This window comes from Talpa europaea, assembly GCF_964194135.1.
Source record: "Talpa europaea genome assembly, chromosome: 9".
Taxonomy (NCBI): domain Eukaryota; kingdom Metazoa; phylum Chordata; class Mammalia; order Eulipotyphla; family Talpidae; genus Talpa; species Talpa europaea.
This window is the reverse complement of record NC_140076.1, coordinates 78814797-78828978: the sequence shown is the minus strand read 5'-3', so window position 1 is coordinate 78828978 and position 14182 is coordinate 78814797. Positions and strand designations below refer to the sequence as shown.

General features: G+C 45.4%; 2 protein-coding genes across 2 annotated transcripts; one reads left to right on the top strand and one right to left on the bottom strand.

The window, feature by feature from the left end:
- Positions 1-370: 370 nt before the first annotated feature.
- On the top strand, positions 371-1576 carry SNAPIN (SNAP associated protein; the record flags this gene model as incomplete). Its single annotated transcript, XM_084242659.1, has 4 exons — positions 371-513; positions 762-808; positions 1053-1171; positions 1475-1576. The coding sequence occupies 4 exons, from the start codon at positions 371-373 to the stop codon at positions 1574-1576; spliced, it is 411 nt and encodes a 136-aa protein (XP_084098785.1).
- A 1026-nt stretch (positions 1577-2602) lies between these two features.
- On the bottom strand, positions 2603-11473 carry ILF2 (interleukin enhancer binding factor 2; the record flags this gene model as incomplete). The annotated part of the gene is made up of 11 exons (XM_084241927.1): positions 11369-11473; positions 10920-10997; positions 10420-10522; positions 9637-9702; positions 7910-8026; positions 7056-7134; positions 5235-5322; positions 4278-4339; positions 3444-3558; positions 3175-3265; positions 2603-2763 (listed from the first exon to the last, which is right to left on the bottom strand). The coding sequence occupies exons 1-11, from the start codon at positions 11465-11467 to the stop codon at positions 2603-2605; spliced, it is 1059 nt and encodes a 352-aa protein (XP_084098053.1). The 5' UTR covers positions 11468-11473.
- Between the last annotated feature and the right edge of the window lie 2709 nt (positions 11474-14182).

Sequence of the window (14182 nt, the reverse complement as noted above, 5' to 3'; positions counted from 1 at the left end):
AAAAAAACAACTATGCTATGAATATAATCTGATTTTCTCATAAAGTTAACACAGGAAGGTTATGGACAACTGGGAATATAAACATTTATTTTTCATCTTTGCAGAAAACAAAAAAGTTCCCAACCTCCAAAATGGTTGCATCCTAGCCCTCAAGATGCAGAGTTACAAAATCCACTTCTTGAAGTCCTACAAAGAACTACAACTCCCAGCGGGCTCCGGGCGGCCTTTCTCCCCGCCCTGCAGCGGCAGAGACTCCATTTCCCAGAAATCCCAGAGTCCGGGTCGGGAGCGCCCCCTCCCGACACACTTCAGCGGTGCTTCAGTACCCGGCGGCCCTCGCGGCCGGTTCCGGGCGTAAGGACAGTGCGTGATGGCGGGGGCTGGTTCCGCCGCCGTGTCTGGTGCGGGGACTCCGGTGGCGGGGCCCGCAGGCCGCGACCTGTTCGCTGAGGGTCTCCTCGAATTCCTGCGACCGGCTGTGCAGCAGCTCGACTCTCACGTCCACGCCGTCAGGTGCCTGAGAGGGAAGATTGAGGCGGGGCCCCTCGATTTGGCTTTGTAGGGGCGGGCCCGAGGAGGGGCGGAGCCAAGATGGGTTCCGGCCGCTTTCAGGTGGGACTAAGAAAAATTTGGGAAACTGGGGCCTCGCAAGAGGGGCGGAAAGCCTTAAAGGGCTGAGGCCGTCTTCTCTCAGCAATTGGGAATTAGTGTCATGAGTCACATTAACTGTCTGACCCTGTAGACCTTGTGCATCTTTGCAGAGAGAGCCAGGTGGAGCTACGGGAACAAATTGACAACCTAGCTACCGGTGAGTGAGCATCCCATGTACCTGGAATCCTCCAACTCACTTTCAGTATCTTATGTTTTGCCATACTCTGGGCTGGGTTTCTATCCCTTGCTTCCAGGACATTAGGGTTGCCAGTGGACTCCCACTTAAGTTTCTGATGACTGTGCCCCATGTAGGTACAAAAATGTTTTCCACCTCATTTACCTGTATTAAAAACTAGAGATAAACCATTAGGTGTTAATTGCACCTTACATCCATCCCCCAGAGCTGTGCCGAATCAATGAGGATCAGAAGGTGGCCCTGGATCTTGACCCCTACGTGAAGAAACTTCTTAATGCCCGGAGACGAGTTGTCTTGGTCAACAACATTCTACAGAATGCCCAGGTAAAAGAATTTACCAACAGTGATTCTTTGCCCTGCTTTGTAATCCTCAGGGTAGCCTCCTCTTTTCAAGGAATGTCACAAAGTCCCCAACACAATGAAAGTCACTGAAATTTTTGAAGGCTTTGAGAAGTGGTAGAACTTTTTATTCCTATTCTGTATACCCAGTTACTGTCATTTACATTTTTATAGAACTTAGAAGACTTTGAGGTGGACCAGGCCTGTTTTTTCCCCAAGGCCTTGTTGACAAATGAGCTCTAAAGCCTTTCACAGCTATTAAGATTCCAAATTTTCCTTGTCTTGTAGGAACGGCTGAGGAGGCTAAACCACAGTGTTGCCAAGGAAACAGCCCGCAGGAGGGCAATGCTGGACTCAGGAGTTTACCCCCCTGGATCCCCAAGCAAGTAATAGGCCAGAAGATGGGCCTATCACCTCACAAATATATATAGCACAAGTACTAATCCCCAGCTCCCTTGCTTCCACAGAGAAGACTCCAGGACTCCCTGTTGACCTTGGACATCAAAAAGACAGCCCTATGGTTTGTGTTTGAAGCACTTAAATTTTACCTATTTATGTTGGGGCCCAAAGAAGGCTGTGTGCTGCAGGATTCGGGATCTTGAGACACTCTGACTCTTGCTTCCAAGAATGAGATGAGACCTCTACCATTTCTTTTAAAGCTACGTACTTAAAGCCCACTACTTTCTCTACCTTCGTGTCTAGTTAATCAGGAAAGGGCTTCCTTTGCTACCTGCCAGGTGGTTGGGGCCTTAGCAGCATGTCCTCTCCCCATGACTTCTCATTTTCCATTATTTACACTGAGAGTTTGGAAAAGCAGACAGGTGAATGACCTATCCACCCTCTTACTGATTGCACTGGCTTGAGTGGAGCAGCAGTATTGCTGGAACCATTAAATTCAATAAATGCTTAAACAGTAGTTTACTCTGGTATATGGGAAGGTTCCAAGAGTCTTTGTACTTTAACTCACTTATATCTTCAAATTGTGATCCAGTATTTACAATGTAGACTATCATTTTCAATGAAGAAAGAGTATAGAAGGCAAAAGGCAGCCAAAAAGGTTGCCAGATGCCAAGGAAAATCAAGACCAAAAGCCCTACTAGGAAGTATTTTAATCATTTTTCTTAGAAAAAAAAAAAAAAGTCCAGACACTATAAATTCATAACATTTCAACAACAAACTAATGGTTGAGAGGTTTCCAAGAGATGGGAATTCTAAAGTATTAGAAGTTGGTATCGTGCTTCACTACAGATGGACGGCATAGGGCAATGGAGACTTCTGGCTACTAAGCCAATGTCAGAACCCACTGGAATGACATTTTCCTCTGAAGTTCACTTTCCTTCTATCTCCCTTGTCCGCAAAAATGCCACCACATAAAGCTCAGTAGGAGTTAGCTTATGCTCCATTCTTCCTCTTGGGTCACTCCTGTGTCTCCATGCTTTCTTCTTCCTCTCCTTGAGGTGGTTCTTCTGTATTCTCCTCCTCTTCCTCTCCTTCCTTCTTCTCTGGTGGCTTCTCATAAGCCTTTTCTGAAGGTGTCACTATTACCCCATCCCAGGTAGATATTTCAGAAGCAAGGTCTAGAAGAGGAAAAAAAGATGATTTCATTCAGGGCCTCCCTGGCAGTGAAGGGGTTAAAGTCTCAGCGCTATCATATTGCCAGCTACTGCTGCATGAGGCATGAATTTAATCCCTGGCCAGGGAGCTAACCCACATGGTGCAGCAGACCTGTCCTGTCTTGCCCGCTGCTCCCCTCAGCAGTGTTTTTCAATAGATCTGCCTGCTGTGCTCCCCACTGTCTCTGGTAATCTTCTCACCCCCCACACCTCTGGCCTCCACCCTAGTTCTTGTATGCATAAATAAAAATAAATATTTTTTTTAAAAAAGTGATTTCAGACAACCTAGCACATAGTCATAACGTATACAGTGGAAAAAGAATAATGTAGAGCCTCAGGATACCGTAAGAACCCCAAACCACAAAATTTACTCACAGCTGGCATCACCCTCCTGGCCAAGGATCTTCCTAAAACCACCATGAGAGAGGATTCGGACCAGAGTCTGAGCTGTATAGCAGACCATGTCCTGAAGGAGAGAGGGTAGATTAGCAAAGAGGAAGTACCTTATTTGTCTAACATTCTCATACAAATAGACATAATTTTTAATTTCAAGACCCCCCAAATCCCTCAACTCTAAAGACCACATTCTCTTTGCCTTCTGACCAAGAGTACTCAAGACTGGGGCACAATAGGCCATTTCATACCTGCTGTTCCAAAGTCATGACTGTGTGTACTCTGAAGTTACCACTCTCACAGGGATCTGTGATACCCACTGACCCTGGCAGGAACAATCCTGCAGCCAGAATCTGCAAGCAACGCCTAAAAACAAAGTGTTAACACACAGATTATGTGTTAATGCAAACATACCACTTTAAATAAATACAGCCATACCTTGTTTTATTATTATTATTATTTTTTTAACAAACTGAAGGTTTGTGGTAACACCAAATAGAGGATGTCTACCAGTGCTAATACATTTAATTAAAGTATGTACGTTTTCTGTGCCTTATTTTTTTTTAAAGACATAATGCTGTTGCACATTTAACCGACCACAGTATAGAGTAAATATCTTTTTATATGAACTAGGGAACCAAGAAGTTCATATAACCTGCTTTAATGTGATTATTCACTTTACTGTGGTGGTCTATAACCAGCCCTGCAGTATTTCCAAGATGTGCCTGTATTAAAATTAAATCAACAGGACCTCCCTGTTGGTGGAAGGGGTAAGTCTCTGCACTATGAAGCTATCAGCAGCCACTGCAGCATGAGTTCAATCCCCGGGCAGGGAGATAACCCACATGGCAAAGCAGACCTCTCCTGTCTCGTCCACTGCTCCCCTCAGCAGTGTTTCAGTAGATCTGCCTGTTCTGTACCCCACTCTGTCTCTGGTGAATCCTCTCACCCCCTGCACCTCTGGCCTGTACTGTAGTTCTTGTATTCAAAAAACACCAATCTTTAAAAATAAATAAGTCAACAACAACAAAACCAAACACAAGACAGCTAACACCCAGCCCCAAATCCAAAGACATCTGCTATACCTGTAAGCCACATTTAGGGCCAGAGGCTGTCTCGTGGGATTGTTCATCACAGCATAGTGACCCTGAAAAGTGATAAATCTGATAGGTATATCATCCAAGTGGCAATTCTAGCTTCAAACAAACATATTAAACCCTCATGAAAAAACAAGATTTAACCAAAATTTTCATATTCAGATTTAATTCTGCAACTACTCATTCAATAATTTCTTTTTTTAAAAAAAGATTTATTTATGCATACAAGAGCTGGAGTACAGTCCAGAGATGCAGGGGGTGAGAGGATTCACCAGTGACAGAGTGGGGAACAGAACAGGCAGAATGGATTTCCCTGGTGGTGCAGCGGTTGAGTGCTGGGTTGTGAAGCTGTCCTCGCAGCCTCTGCAGCGCCAGTTCGATCCCCGGCTGCTCCCCGGCCACCAGAGAAGGGTCCCACCCACATGGCGCATAGACCTCTCCTGCCGCCCGCTGCTCCCCTCAGCAGTGTACTTCGGTCCTTCTGCCTGCTCTGCTCCCCGCTCTGGCTCTGGTGAATTCTCTTACCCTCCTGCACTTCTGACTGTACCCAGTGCTTGAATGAATGAATGAATGAATGAATGAATAAATGATAAAATAAAATAAAATGCAGCACTATGAAGCTGTCTGCAGCCACTGCAGCACAAGTTCAATCCCTAGCCAGGAAGGTGACCCACATGGCACAGCACACTTCTGACTCGCCCACTGCTCTCCAGCAGTGTATTTCTGTCATTCCCCACTCTGTCTCTGGTGAATCCTCTCACCCCCCACACCTCTGACCTACATCCCAGTTCTTGTATGCATAAATAAGAAAAAGAAAAAGAAATGTTGAGTCTTTACTGGATTATTTGTCCACTGGTAAGATTTCTTCTGAGCTTCACCAAATTTCAGGTTCTACCTTCAGAGTAACTTTTGACTTAGGAACCCCAACTTCCCTTCTTTACTTACTAGTAGGTCAAGAATCCAGGGTGTGAGAGGCTCAAAGCCAGGAAAACGAATCCGCAGGTCCTTCAGCAGTCTGATAAGAACTTTGACTCTGAGGGTAAGAGGGAACCAGGGATTAAACTAATATCACATACATCCACAACTAACTTAGAAAGCTGATGTTATTTTCAAGACTGTAAGTTCTCTTTTTCTCAAAATTGCTTACTTAAGGCTTCCCTGGTGGCTCAACAGGTTGAGCGCTGGTCTGTGAAGCTGTCTGCAGCCTCTGCAGCATGAGTTCGATCCACAGCCAAGGAGCTACCCACATGGTGTAGCAGACCTCTCCTGACTTGCCCGCTGCTCCCATCAGCTGTGTACTTTGGTCTATTCTGTTCCCTGCTCTGTCTGTGGTGAATCCTCTCACCTTCCACACCTCTGCCCTGTACCCCAGCTCTTGTAATCATAAATAAATTAAAAAAAATAAAAAGGTAAAAAATATCTTCCAATAATATATTAAAAAAAAAATGCTTACTTAAGATACCAAAAAAAAAAAAAATCAAAATCCAGGGGGCCTCCCCGGTGGCGCAGCGGTTGAGGGCTGGGTTGTGAAGCTGCCCGCAGCCTCTGCAGCGCCGGTTCAATCCCCAGCTGCTCCCCGCCCACCGGAGGAGGGTCCCGCATGGCGCGCAGACCTCTCCTGCCGCCCGCTGCTCCCTTCAGCAGCGTACCTCGGTCCTTCTGCCTGTTCTGCTCCCTGCTCTGGTGAATTCTCTCACCCTCCCGCGCTTTCTGACTGTACCCAGTGCGTGTATAAATAAATAAATCTTTAAAAAAATAAAAAATAAAAATCCACACGAAAGAGCACAGCATAAAGTTCTTTCAAAGGAAATATAGAGGGTGTCCCTGGTGGTGCACGGGTTAAAGTCTCAGCACTATGAAGCTACTGCCCAGCCACTGCAGTATGAGTTCGATCCCTAGCCAGGGAGCTAACCCATATGGTGCAGCAGGCCTCTTCTGTCTCACCTGCTGCTCCCCTTAGCAGTGTATTTCAGTCAGTCTGCCTGTTGTGCTCCCCACGCTGTCTCTGGTGAGTCCTTTCACCCATCCCCCCACCCCTAGCACCTCTAGCTTGCACACCAGTTTTTTTAAAAATGTATTTATTTATGCATACAAGAGCTGGGGTACAGGCCAGAGATGCGGGTGGTTGAGAGGATTCACCAGAGACAGAGTAGGGAACAGAACAGGCAGACTGACTGAAATACACTGCTAAGGGGAGCGGTGGGTGAGACAGGAGAGGTCTGCTGTGCCATGGGGGTTGCACCCTGGCTGGCCAGGGATCCAACTCATGCTACAGAGGCTGCGGATTGCTTCATTGTATGGTGCTTAACCCCTTGCACCACCAGGGAGGCCCTTGCATGCCACTTCTTGGGGTGGATTTAAAAACAAATCTTGGGCCTCCCTGGTAGTGCAAGGGGTTAAGCACTGCACTATGAAGCAATCTGCAGCCTCTGCAGCATGAGTTTGATCCCCGGCCAGCCAGGGAGAAACCCACATGGCAAGGCAGACCTCTCCGGACTTGCCCGTTGCTCCCCTCAGCAGTGTATTTCGGTTCATCTGCCCCTTCTGTTCCCCACTCTGTCTCTGGTGAATCCTCTCCCCTCACCCCATCTCTGGCCTGTACCCCAGCTCTTAAAAAAATAAAATAAAATAAAAATAAAGTCCAGGACATTTGAAAAGTAAACAAATCTTTAAAAAAAAAAAAAAGGAAATATGGAGGTATCCTGCTATTATTCACTGTCGTGAGAATGGCTAAATTAACTCAAAATAGAAAGGGAGGGGACTCACGTGGACTGAGAAGCATTTTCCTCAAACCAGCGGGCATGTCGGATGGCTGCTAAAGCACTCTGTAGCACCTTGATATCCACTTGAAGTCAAGCATGACAAACCAAAATAAAACATTACTAAACAATTCAATTCTACCACCTTAGTCTTGAGCAAATACAGGATAAACTTAGGAATTCCTTAAATCACCCTATGTCCTCAGATCAGCGAGTCACTTGTTCAAAAAATCACTAATTCCTTCCTACCTCAAACCAAATCTAGAAACATGCAAGATCTCCAAAAATCTACCTCTTCTTGGGCCTCCCCAGTGGCGCAGCAGCTGAGCACTGGGTTGCGAAGCTGCCCGCAGCCTCTGCAACGCCGGTTCGATCCCCGGCTGCTCCCCGGTCACCGGAGGAGGGTCCCACATGGCGCGCAGCCCTCTCCTGCCGCCCACTGCTCCCCTCAGCAGTGTACTTCGGTCCTTCTGCCTGCTCTGCTCCCCACTCTGGCTCTGGTGAATTCTCTCACCCTCCTGCGCTTCTGACTGTACCCAGTGCTTGTATGTATGTATACATATAATCAATCAATCAATTAATCTTTAAACAAAAAAAAAATCTACCTCTTCTTAAGCATTTTCTCAGTCCTTTTCTTAAGTTCTCAAAGTATTTTCTGAGCCATTCTGTCTTTGACAAGTTCACTACCAAGCTGGTAAAAGTATCCTCAAATTATAGAGAAAACAAACTTTGGGGTAAACCTAAGTAAGCCCCAGAGAAAGATTGCAGAAGAACAGCAACAAGCTTAAGAAAACTCAACAGCAACTTTACTCCATGCTTTGAATTTACCCCAATTTCCCAGCAATGTAAAAAAAGACTAACAGTGGAGTTCTGGGTCCAGTTTCCGCAGATTGGGTGGCACTGTTGTAATAAGAATCTTCACTGTAGCATCAGAAGAGCTAATCTCAAAGCCAGTTTCATTGGTCAGCATGGTCAAAACTAAAAGAAAAAAAAAAAGGCTGAAACTTCCGCATTCCCATAGATGACCAAACTTAAATCCAAGTAGGGGTTATTTTAAAAAATAGCAAGAGTCCTCGACAAGGACATAAATAAAGACAAGAGAACCTTTACATGGTAATATGAATTAGCACAGTCACTATGGAAAACAGCATGGAGATTCCTCAAGAAATTTAAAACAGGCCCTCCCCTGGTGGCACAGCAGTTGAGCACTGGGCTGCAAAGCTGCCCACAGCCTATGCAGCGCCGGTTCAATCTCCGGCCGCCGGTGAGGGCCCCACATAGCATACAGACCTTTCCTGCTGCGCTCGCTGCTCCCCTCACCAGTGTATTTTGTCAGTCTGCCTGTTCTGTTCCCTGCTCTGGCTCTGGTGAATTCTCTCACCCTCCCGTGTTTCTGTCTGTACCCAGTGCTTATATAAATTAAATAAATAAATCATTAAAAAAAAAGAAATTTAAAACATAAAACTATCATATGATCTAGTAATTCTACTTTGGGGTATTTACCTTAATATGAAACACTAGTTCAACTTTCCTGGTGGTGCAAAGGGTTAAGCATAGCACTGTGCAGCTATCCACAGCCATACGTAGCCTGTGCAGCATGAGTTTGATCCCCAGCCAGGCAGGGAAGTGACCCACATGGTGCAGGAGACCTCTTCTGTCTTGCCTGCTGCTCTCCTCAGCAGTGTATTTCAATCTACCTGTTCTGTTCCCTACTCTGATTCTGGTGAATCCTCTCAGCCCCCATACCTCTGGCCTGTACCCCAGTTCTTATATGCGTAAATAAATAAATCTTAAAAAAAAAATAATGAAACAACAATATCTCACCCTTTATGAAAATATGGAAGGATTCGAAGGGAATTATGTGGCCCCCCTGGTGGCGCAAGGGGTTAAGCACCACACTATGAAGCAATCCAAAGCCTCTGCAGCAGGAGTTTAATCCCCGGCCCGTCAGGGAGCAACCCACATGGCCGCAGTAGACCTCTCCTGACTCTCCCACTGCTCCCCTCAGCAGTGTATTCCGGTTAATCTGCCTGTTCTGTTCCCCACACTGTCTCTGGTGAATCTTCTCACCCCCCGGATCTCTGGCCTATGCCCCAGCTCTTGTATGCATAAATATATAAATCTTAAAAAAAAAAAATAAAGGGAATTATGCTAAGGGAAAATAAGTGAGATGAAGAAGATAAAGCAAATGAACAAACAAAACAAACCCTTGGATTCTAACAAGTGGGGAAGATGGAATGTGTATACAGGGTCAATCAAGTATATGGTAATGGATGGAAACTTTGGTGGCAGGCATGGTGTGATATATAAATATTGAGGTAATAAGATATATATGTAAAATTTATACTGTGCTGCAGAACACTGTTACTTCTATTAAAAAACAAAAACGAGTACATAACGAGTACAGAGTTTTAGACATAAGAGTGATCAACTGGATTCTGAATAAGGATCTGCCAAAAACTTCACTAATATAAAACTAAACATTCACCTTTCCTTCTTGCCTGACCTGAGTTTGTTAAAAGTGTAGTTATAATTATCAGACCTGGCTCCTATGATCACTAAATACATGCTTAGCAATGAACTCAAACCTTCAGAAGGATCCTGTGCTCTTAGGCTTTCCACGACTTTGTTCCCCAGGGCAGCAACAGCTTCCACTAGATTGGAGGAAAAGGAGATGATGAATATTATAATTATTTATGTCAACTTTTTACATATTTCTTAACATTTTTGCAATCTGATTGCTATCCCATGTTGAAAGCTGGAACAAAAGCTAGTAATAGAGGGCCTCCCTGGTGGCACAGGGGGTTAAGATATCTGCAACCTATGAAACTATCCGCAGCCACTGCAGCATGAGTTCGATCCCCGGCCAGGGAGCTACCCACATGGCACAGCAGACCTCTCCTAGCTTGCCTACTGCTCCCCTCAGCAGCATATTTCAGTCAGTCTGCCTGTTCTGTTCCCTACCCTGTCTCTGGTGAATCCTCTCACTCCCTATACCTCTGGCCTGTACCCCAGTTCTTGTATGCATAAATAAATCTTTAAAAAAAAAGAAGTAATAGAATATACCCTTTACCAAGGGGAAGTTAATGTCTGGACAAAGAAACTGGAAGGTTCAAGAACTGGACCCCTCCTCCTATACCCACACTCTTCTATAGTCTCTCCAGTGGCAATAACGCCATTTTGGGACTGGATTATTCATTTTTGGGGATGGGGATAGGGTCAGTCCTGTGCACTGTAGGATGCTTAAGGAAAAAAAATAAAATAAAAAGTAAATTTCCCATTTGTATTCCAAACAGCCTTTCTCACAAAAAATGTGGGCTGTAGAGATTCCTATTCTAAAAGCGGACCTCTGTGCACCGAGGTACACTCACATGTTGGTAGAATCTTTAGGATCACCACCAGGTCAGCCACATTGTGTCCTGTAGTCATGGTTCCCTTTTTGTAAGATCCTACCTGTCGGACTTCTTCAATTTGCTGTTAAGGTTTCAGAAAAGAAAAAAAAAAATTAGAAGTCAAAAAACTGCCTAATTCCTCTCAGAACTCTATTGCAACACAACCTAATACCAAGATTTGGAAAAAGCTTTGGTCAAATCATATCACATAGCCTAATACATCATGGCTAGCAAATGATGATACAAGCCTTGTCCCTAAGATCAGTACTATAAAGGAATTTCACTGTAATTTCCCATTTAAGACTTGGCTTCAGAGAATAGGCAACTAGGAGCACCTCCCCTGGTGGTGCAGAGGTTGAATGCTGGGCTGCAGAGAATAGGCAACTGCAGAACTAAGAGACGGGAGCAAAGACAACTTCCACAGAACCAAGGCTGCGATTTTGTGGAACCTTTCCTAGATTATATCATCAAAAACTCACCACTTCAAATGTTCCTGGAGCCACAATCAAATTGTCAATAACATTGTTTATTTTTGTCACCAGAGAAAGGATAGAGGCCTGAAAAACAGCAGTAAAGAAAAATAACAAAAGGTGAAAAATTACAAGCAACTTCTCAGTTTGAATACTTCCCCCTAATCCCTTCCATACAAGCTGTATCAATAACAAAACAGGGCCTTGGAAACATTCTGATCTTTCCGGACTTGACTATGCCAAAAAAGAACCTTTTGTTGCCAAAGATAGTTCCTCAATGATAATATAAATACACATATATAATGTATGTTTACATACTGTCTTTCTCCAGCCCCAATGAAATAAGGAAAAGAATGAAACTCTATGTGGAGTATAAGCTCAGATAACGGTAACTTCGCTGGTAGTTATTCACTTCTCAAGCTTTCTTAAGAAACCTCAGGAAGGAAGCCAAAATATACCTGTTCAGCAGAATTAGGAGCAAGATCCTGATTCCTCTTCAGTAAGGCCTCACTGAAGGAAGTTTCATCAGGCGCTGGCTTGACCCGGGGGAAGGCCATCTCACACTAAACCAAAACACACAACTATATACTATTCACCAAAAATAATACACAGGAGAAATTGTTCTTTCTGTTGTTACAATAGGAAAAATTGAAAATAGAAAAACCTACAAATTTTTTTTTTTTAAAGATTTATTTATTTATTTATACAAGCACTGGGTACAGTCAGAAGCGCAGGAGGGTGAGAGAATTCACCAGAGCCAGAGCGGGGAGCAGAGCAGGCAGAAGGACCGAAGTACACTGCTGAGGGGAGCAGCGGGCGGCAGGACAGGTCTGCGCGCCATGTGGGACCCTCCTATGGTGGCTGGGGAGCAGCCAGGGATTGAACCAGCGCTGCAGAGGCTGCGGGTAGCTTCGCAACCCAGCGCTCAACCGCTGCGCCACCGAGGAGGCCCTACAACTTATTTCTAATTCCTTAGAATGTTCAAACAAGGATACAAACTAAAAGGAACAGCTGTAATTTTATTTTATTTTTTAAATGTTTTTGAAAAGCAGTTTTTTTTTTTAAAAAAGATTTATTTATTTATGTATACAAGAATTGGCGTACAGGCCAGAGGTGTGGGGGAGTGAGAGGATTCACCAGACACAGAGCAGGGAGCAGAACGGGCAGACTGACCGAAACACACTGCTGAGCAGAGCAGCCAAGTGAGTCAGGAGAGGTCTGCTGCGCCATGTGGGCAGCTCCCTGGCGGGGGACTGAACTAGTGAACAGCTGTAATTTTAAACTCTCCTACTAACTTTATAGTATCAGTTAAGCCAGAGGTACAATTAATTATTCAGATCAAGAATTATAATCCTGTCACTGTCAAGACAGCCAAGGAATTATCTTCCCCACACTATTTACATTGTTTTTGTATGTAAGCAACATACAGCTGACTCAAAACCCCAATTCCACTCCCCAAATCCTTCTCTTACTCCATCACTGATTTCATTACAGGGAGATACACAGGGCTCTATTTCTATATCCAAAGGTAAACAGTGGCCATAGTACTCACCAAGTAGAAATCAAATGGGATATGTGGCACAAAGGGCCTGAACCTAAAGCAAACAAACGGAAAAAAAAAAAAAAAATCCTAATTATTTACCCCAGAAATCAAGTGACTGAATAGAATATGGCCAGACCCAATTAACAAGAAAGAGACCATGAAAAGAAATGGTTCCATATTACAGTTGAATGTCACAAAAGTTAACATTAACCTAGTGGAAACTCCTACTTAGATGAAGTGAAACCAGAGAGAGACGCTAAAAACTGGGACTCACCCTCCTCCTGGGCCTCCTCTGGAGCCAAAACGCCCACCACGGCCGCGGCCTCTGTCTCCCCTAGAAATACACAGATTTTAGCTTGTTTTGACAAACTACATTGAAAATCTGAATTTCCACCATGCAGGCCACATCATTTCAAGTTAACCTGCCAACGCTCTGAATTTCCCTCAGGATTCCGAGACCCTGTTCCCGCAAACACTTCTCCCCATCCCACATGCCCAGCCTCACCCCTACGCCTCAGTGTGGATTATCACGACCCCACAGCGAAACGAGGGGACTTACAACACCAGTCCCTACAAGAAAGATCCCTTAGCCCGTGGGTCACCTCAACCCTAATACTTCACTGACTAAATACTTCGTTTACTCATTAAGGTAGTGGGGGTTTTAAGGGAGTAAAAACATTTTCGGGGCACATCCTATATGCCAAGCACTTGGCACTGGGGATGCGTGCGGCACGTTCCCGCTTTCTCAGTCTAGATGGGGGAGCACCACCTGGGACAGGACGACACCCCCACTACACCCCTCAGAAACGAAGGTGTCGAGCCCGCCTCCCGGGCCCCACCCCCATCCAGGCCCAGGTTCCCCACCCCCGCGGCCTCGACCTCCCCCTCTCCCAGACTCGAGTTCCCGAGCTTTAGGGCGGCCCCCAGATACGTGGCGCTTCGGCACACCATACCAAAGGCTCCGAATACCCGAAACCTTTCCAGAGTACCCTAAGGCCTTTACCTCATGGCGCCCTAAATCCCGAACAATGGAGGCCACACCAACCGCCCCTTTCCTCAGAAGAGCGACAACTGGAAAGGCTGCTAGCCCGCGTGTCTCAACAAAATCCAGCGCGATTGGCTCCCTCCTAATTCCGATCTTAATTCCTATTGGTTTATTTTGGCAAGTCCGCTTTATAAACCAATAAAAACCGACTGCGGTGTCAGGAAGTGACCAATAAGGACAGCTTACACTGTGATGACCTTTTTATCAGACACTAGGTGGCGCTGTATAGCAGCAAGGGCAGAGCATACTGGAAACTTTCTATAGGAATTAAGAGACCGTTGTTTCCCAGATAGCAGAGTGGCGCAGCGGAAGCGTGCTGGGCCCATAACCCAGAGGTCGATGGATCGAAACCATCCTCTGCTATCGTGGCATTTTTTATTTCTACTTAGGACAAATTATATTTTCTTCTCCTAGGACAGTACGAAACTCTTGCCATCAGCAAGTGAAACGAGGGAATAGGAATGGACCTCAGGTAACAATGAACACGACGCGTTTGAGTGTATTTCACCAAAGGCTAGAGAGGGTAGAAGCGGTTTTGAGAAAGGGTATGGTTGATTGAATCAGAGTAGAAGGGCCTCCCCGGTGGCGCAGCGGTTGAGCGCTGGGTTGCGAAGCTGCGCGCGGCCTCTGCGGTGCCGGTTCGATCCCCAGCAGCTCCCCGGCCACCGGAGGAGGGTCCCACAT